Source organism: Pinus tabuliformis, chromosome X, assembly GCF_031772625.1.
Source record: "Pinus tabuliformis cultivar Carrire ecotype Pingquan chromosome X, CPIR1, whole genome shotgun sequence".
In the NCBI taxonomy this organism is placed as follows: Eukaryota; Viridiplantae; Streptophyta; class Pinopsida; order Pinales; family Pinaceae; genus Pinus; species Pinus tabuliformis.
In genome coordinates, this window is record NC_142308.1 from 1,423,238,502 (window position 1) to 1,423,245,759 (window position 7,258).

General features: G+C 33.3%; 1 protein-coding gene across 1 annotated transcript; it reads left to right on the top strand.

Moving 5' to 3' along the window:
- Positions 1-3,071: 3,071 nt before the first annotated feature.
- LOC149145368 (protein GLUTAMINE DUMPER 1-like) lies at positions 3,072-3,713 on the top strand. Its single transcript, XM_089453075.1, has one exon. The coding sequence runs from the start codon at positions 3,110-3,112 to the stop codon at positions 3,449-3,451; it is 342 nt and encodes a 113-aa protein (XP_089309201.1). The 5' UTR covers positions 3,072-3,109; the 3' UTR covers positions 3,452-3,713.
- The last annotated feature ends 3,545 nt before the right edge of the window (positions 3,714-7,258 follow it).

The following is a 7,258-nucleotide window of genomic DNA, read 5'->3' on the forward strand; positions in this document are numbered from 1 at the left end:
TCACAAACACTAAGAGAAATTTAAAAGAGAAGAAACCAATTATTTGAACCCAAAGCCATAGACTTTCTTGAATAGATTTCTCAAACCACCAACTTTTTTCTTTTAGAGCTTAGAAAACCTATTTCCAAAAAATCTTCACAAAAGGGGAAAAATGGTCAACTAGTTAATTGATGATCCACTCATAAATAACTAATGCATGTCAGATATGAGAGTTACCCAACTGATATTGGAGTTCAAGGGGGTAGTGTACTATCAGTTGTATATTGTTTCAAATTGTACAGGTGGTGCATGTAGTCAGAAGAAGGCCTATGAGGATTCCATAATTCCAATTGATGAATTTTCTTAATTAATAGGGGGATAATTCCTAAGGAAACATTGCAAGGAAACAGGGACTTGCGCAAGTGAAAAATTGATATCAGAAAGAGCACGAACAACCTAGTATCTGCATGCTTCTCTTGTTTGAGGAAAACTTATATGCCCTAATCTTTTGTGCCATAACCAGTGTTCATCGTTTTTGCTTAGGTAGCACTGTTGTTGCCCCCCCTTGAGTATGTACAAGTATTTTGGAGTTCTTACACCTTTGGTCACTATTTCTACTGTATCAAGCTCATGAAAAACACATCCATTTGATCGAAATAGTACCTCATTTCCTTGATCACACATTTGACTGACACTCAATAGATTATGTTTTAGACCATCTACATACATAACATTCCCAGCTTTAACTTTTTCTTTTAAGACAATTTAGCCTTTACCTTTTATGAATGCATGAGTGTCATTACCAAATGAGACCTTCTTTTTCTTTTCTAAGGCATTTTATGACTAAAGTTTTTGTTTATCACCTGTCATGTGTTTTGAGCATCCATTTTTGATGTACCACTAATTTTCTTGTCCTTCTCCATACAAGGCTATACCACATCTTTCTGAGATTAAACACAAAATTCGAACAGGAATTATAGGAGCAATTAAGAGGCCGAGGAGGACATTGAAGTTTATTGTTTGGGAAACTTTTAAGGAAGCCATGGTCAAGGTTGCAATACTTTTCATGCTCGAAGATACCGTAGTTACCATGGTCGAGGCTATCATAGTTGCCTTGGTCGAAGCTGCCATAACTGTCATGGTCGCAGCTGACATAGTTGAAGTTACCATAGTTATTTGGTTGAATCTACCATGGTCGAATTTGTTGAAGTTGTCATGGTCAATTTTGTCGCAACTGTCGTAGTTACCATTGTTGAACTTACCACAGTCGAAGTTGCCATAGTTGCCATGGTCGAAGTTGTTGTAGTATCCGTGGTCAAATTGTCATAGTTGTCGTGGTTGAAGTTGTCATAGTTGTCATGGTTTAAGCTGTCGTGGTTGAAATTGTTATAGTTGTCATGGTTGAAGTGTTTATTTATTAGGATTTGACAAATAGAGCTTGTTGAAGTCTTCCCTTGAGAACATAATAGGGCAGAGTTGTAGAACTTTGTGAAGCAACATATTGAAGATTTGTGGAGATCGTTGAAGACCATGATAAATTGAAGCCATCATGAGGTTACCTTGAAGAAGTTTTGTTTGGGTAACATGAAGAGCAGTGGTGACACCTTCATGTGAAGAACATGCTTGTGATTGATGACGAGACGTGGAGACTAAAGTGAAGGGATAGATAAAGATTGATAGGGCTTGTTTAAGAAGACATTGGGAATCATGAAGTACATCTAAATATATCTTGACGAACTAAAGCTAAGGGTTGGATCCCAAGAGGTTGGAGCCTCGAAAAGGCAAGGTTTGTTCCTTGGAAGATAGGGTTCGATCCCTAGAGGATATGAGTCCATAAGAAACTAGGTCAGAGCCTCTACCGAATATAGGGTTGGAGCCCTTGAGGTTCATGCCTCAAAATTGACAAGATTGGAACCTTGGAAGTCCAAGTCGGTGCTTGGCATATTATAGGTTGGAGCCTGGGAGATTGAAGATCAATGTCTTCATCTAGGGTTGGATCCCTACATATATTGTACTTGAATTATTGTAAAGAAGAAATTAATAAAAAAAAATATTCTTATTGTTCATTTTATGTTCTAAATATAAGTGATCTAACTAGTGAAAATAACAATTGAAAAGGAATATTGATTCACCCCCCTCTCAGTATTTCCAATGAAATAAATATGGTAAATATCCCAATGTATTCTTGCATTAATCTGATGAACATAGATGTATTGCAGTTTCATTGCTCAACTGAGCACAACCTGCAAGTGAAAAACCTATCTCTCTGCTCACTAAGAAACTCTGACCCAGACTTAGTCAATTTATTCCTTTGCTTGAGCACCTATTTCCTTGTACAATTACTCGAGAAATTATGCCCCTATTATTTAGAAATTTTTCCAAAATAGATTAGGTAATTCCCAAGGTTGATCATTTAAATATGTGCAATACATGTACACTGAAGGCTACTCTACAACTAATGTTACAGTGCCTTGAAATCTCCACCATTCTACTAATGTTTCAGTTTTTCTATTAGTTGCGTAGCTACTCTACCATTCTTTCCATTGTTTGATTGACCCACTGAATAAATTTATCCCGGAGCGTGCATTTTATTAGTCCTTCTATGCCTTTGGACAACCGATGAAATTAAGACGTTGGGTCGAAATAGAAGAGTATGGTCATTGAAATTAAAAATTATGAATCCGCTGTCAGGGATGACGATGGTATTTGGAAGTTAGGCACATATCATTCATGCATGATGACGATATTCGGAAATTAGTCACATGTTGTTTGCAATCTGTGCAACTGCCGGCGTTCCTAGGTTCATGCATGATTATCGTATTTTGAAACGAGTCACATCTACTATTTTATTAATTCAACTTTATATTTACTTTACCATGTGTTTTGTCACAATCTTGGAAACGAGTCACATCCACTATTTATTAATTGATCTTTATATTTACTTTACCACGTGTTTTGTCAAAATCTTGGTGGACACACTTAGATATCCTTTTAATTGCCCTGAGAATACCCAGAGTCATCCAAGGCGGGACTCTCAATACTATTTATAATCGGCTCCTGTGATTTAATGTATAGAATCAGTTTGGGTTGCATCTGAAAAATCACTCCATCCAGAACCCTAAGAATTGGGATGACAGGAGCACAGGATTTTGTGGGTGGTAGCCCTAATAATAATACCCATCAGGTGGTGAAGTCGCCAGTTCCATATCTCATAGGCGGAATAGCCGCCGTGATGGCTCTGATTGCACTTGCCTTGCTCATGCTGGCTTGCTCTTATCAGCACCAAGAGAGCAATAGTAGAGGGAATGACATTAATACATCTGCTGCTGTCGAATGCGGGGAGAAGAATATTGAAGGATGCGGGGAAGATACAGAAGAGAAAGTGATGGTGATTATGGCAGGAGAAGAAAGGCCTACTTTCATTGCAAAGGCTGCAATGCGTATAGCCGGAGACATGGAAATTACGGTTTGACAATTTGTTGCAATATTAAATTGGCCATCTGATGAGCAAGGTGATTGCCTTGCACGCCATGTATAGTGTGAAGATTTCGATATCGTTATTTGTTTAGTACTTTTAGGAAGATACTGCGGTCACTTGCTAAGGAATTGTATTGAATCTTTATTGGAATCCGTCCATTTGGTGGCGACGGGTTTAATTCGGTAATTTTCATAGCTAAATTCTTTATTTTTATTTTTTTCCAATTACGTTAAGCCTAGCCTAGGCAGAGACCTATCCCGTCTATTAGTTAATGGAAAAACATCTACTCACCACTGGGATACTACCAGTATGATTGGAAAAAGTAAATTTAAACCCTTTTAAAAACTAATTCCCATATACAAACCCTTCAATAATTTTTAGCTGCAAAAACTAAACTCCACACATCCTAATCCCTTTGTAATAACTCAATTTATTTATAAAAACTAAACTCTACACATCCCAATCAGTCTATAATAACTCAATTTATTTAATAGTAGAATGTAGAATTATTTTAAAATTTAATTAATAAAATCAGGGCAGGTTTTTTTGTCTAGTTCAAATTTGAGAACCTTGAATTAACCCTTCTCGTCTCTCCGGTTCCAAAATATCTTTGTAGTCGGCAAAAAGTAAGGTTAAAACACGATTTTTATTTAATAACATTTCTATGAATTTGAACGGACTTGTTTTCAGTGTGTTTTTTGAATGATTTTAAATTTCTCTGGCATCAATTTATTGAAATTATAAGTTTGATGGCTAATATTGGAACAATTAAAATATCCTAAGGATTTTCCAGGGTGCTAAATCCAAATATGCAATTGCCAGTTTAAATAACACAAATCAAGGTTTCACCTCAAATTTTTCCATTGCATTCTAGCATCGGAATGTCCAAAAAAACCCCATAAAAACAATTCTAATTTACACAATAAAAACTAAACTCCACACTTCCAATCTGTCAATAATAACTTAATTTATTTTAATAGTAAAATTTAGAATTATTTTAAAATTAAATTAATAAAAACATGGCAGTTTTTTTTCAAGTTCAGATTTCAGAATCTTAATTTAACCTTTCTCGTCCCTCCCATTCCAAAATAGCTTTGTAGTAGGCAGAAGGTTAAAACATGACTTTTATTTAATAAGTAATGCTATGTGATTAATATATGTTCTAGACTTAAAAGATGACTTATGTAATAATGTGATTGATATATGTCTTCAACCTTATATAAATCATATTTATTAATTATATAAATATGCTAATAAATAATACTATAATCAACTTTGTAACTGTGAAATCAATACCAAAACTCAACCCTGATAGGATTGATTCGTTTTTTTCCATGAGTATATACATAATAACCCATTCTGAACAGTGGACACCGAAAAAGCAAACGTTTCAAAGTTCACGGTGTACGAATTTCTTCTGCGCACACATAAACTGAACATTTTGCGCATTCAAACTTTTCTAAGTCACCCTATCACGTATCTGTCTTGTAATGAGAAATTCTTTTAGAAACATTGTTAGAACTTTCAGTACAGTGTAAATGAGGCAGCTCAATCTTGGTGGTTTCCAAAATGATTGTTTGCCCACAAATTTTTGGGCACGAAATTTTACTAAGCTACTATTTATTCAAAACTGTTTGTTTGATGGTTTAATTTTAACGATATTAAAAGTATTAGATATTATGTTAAGAAATTTTAGAGGCTAATATGTCCAAGTGGGTTAATTTTTCATGTTTTTCAAAAAAAATTAATTTTCAATTTTTTAGAATATGGTTTGCCTAAATTTTATAGTATAAGAATATTTTATTTTAGAAATTGCCAAAATTTTATAGAGACTATACAAAATCATTAGAAATATGAATATTTTTAGAAAAGTATGGCCAATCCTTTTACAATTTGCATATTAGGGACTAGTAATATTCGCCAAGATTTCTAAACTTTAAGATAAATTTATATCCTAAAATTTTACCTGATTCCATGTAATATGGAACAAACAAAATTAATGTTTAGAACAAAGCAAAATTAATCATCCAAACTAAATTAATTGTTAGGTTGATAAAATTGACTCTCTGTTTAAAATTAAATAATCACATAACATATCAATTCGCTTTAAATTTATTAAATGTTAGAATTTACAATTAGTTTAGATTTGTCTTAATTCATAATATATAAGTGTCTAGAGAGATCAGATCTCTTTTCACTTTATAAGAAATTAACACCTTAAAAAACTTATTCAATAATTATAATTAATAAATTAACACACATTTAAAACAATGTAATCACTATCACAAAAGAACATTTCTATATATTTTAACACTCCTAACTCTAACCTTCCAACTTATAACTCTCATACTTTATGGCATTTCATGCATTTTAGCCTCAATTTTCCAATATGTATTCCTATACAAAAATTATAGCATCAACTTTATATTCTATAATTCTTAATGAAATAGTATTTTATTGTGTTTCATATTGTGTGATTGTGTTTCACTGCATTATTTTTCACTTATAAATAAACTTGAGCATAGTTAATACCATATATTACTTTTTCAAAAGAAAATTATACTTTTAATATTTTAGAATATAAATCAAAAAATACAATCTCTTGGTTGCATAGCGATTCACTTGATTTCTTAACTGACATTTTATATTAACATCTATCATTCATACATAGTTACAAAAGACTGATTATAAACACCATTGGTGAATTTTGAATAGTTACAAATGCCAACATCCAAAAGAAAAACATCTTTTGAGAGAAATCATGTTAGAATATTGTGCTCCCTATAATAGTGAAGGAATTGAAGATAATCAAATTGTTTTTGTAGCTACTAAATCTTCCTTTCCCATGATTCCAAGTAAAGGATTCTAAGATCTGCCTTTCCGTTGAACTAGTCCACTATTCTTTTCGAATCACAAATTAGTTTAAAAACATTCAACCTCAACGCACACCATAAGGAAATCAACTCAATAACAAAGTGCTTATCATTTCCAATGCCCACATTACATTTAAGAACCACATTCGAACGTGCCAAGGATTTTTTAGGAAGCTGTGAGACAGATAGAGATAGTGCAAAGGTTGTTCGGGCTTCAACAAAGCATTGTAATCTTCTCATATTTTCTAACTAATGCAATATATAAATAGCAATGATTTTTAGCTATGGCTTTGCTTAGGAAATCATTATGTAATATGTTGATTGAATTCTTTCTCTTGTATGCTTCATGATTTATCAATTGATTAATTATTTTTGTTGATGAGTAGAGTAGATTCAAGTCTTTTGTCTTAGCATATTATATAAGTAGTTTGAATCTACAAGGAATTTCTACATGGTATCAGATCAGAATTCACAATAGAAGAGGAGAATATGAGTTTGTCTTTACAGGTGAAATTGAATTTGCAAGATCGTTCTTCAGAGCCAAGACGATGTTTTTCTACGAATTGAGACTCAAATATGCCCTTGAGGGTAGTTTGAACTATATTGCTTGGAAGGATAGGATGGAGGCAGTGTTGGAAGACAACGAGCTGAAGGAATTCATAGATAATGATGTTCCTAAGCCTCCAACAATAGATGCTCAAGATTTGGGATAGTGGAAGAAATGTGTTGGAAAGGCGAGAAGGATCATACTAGATGGACTTCAAGATCATATTGTCTCAAACTGTAACACACACCCTGAGCATCGTGCCACTAACTATGTACTATGCTTTACTTGATCCACGATGTGGACCCTTAGTTTCCCTTAATAGACTTATTTATTATAGCATGAATGAACCCTTCAACATTTCTATGCGTATACATTACAACT

What these genes read in the sequence shown, in the direction of transcription:
- LOC149145368 (XM_089453075.1), top strand. Translation starts at nt 3,110, where the DNA reads ATGACAGGAGCACAGGATTTTGTGGGTGGTAGCCCTAATAATAATACC.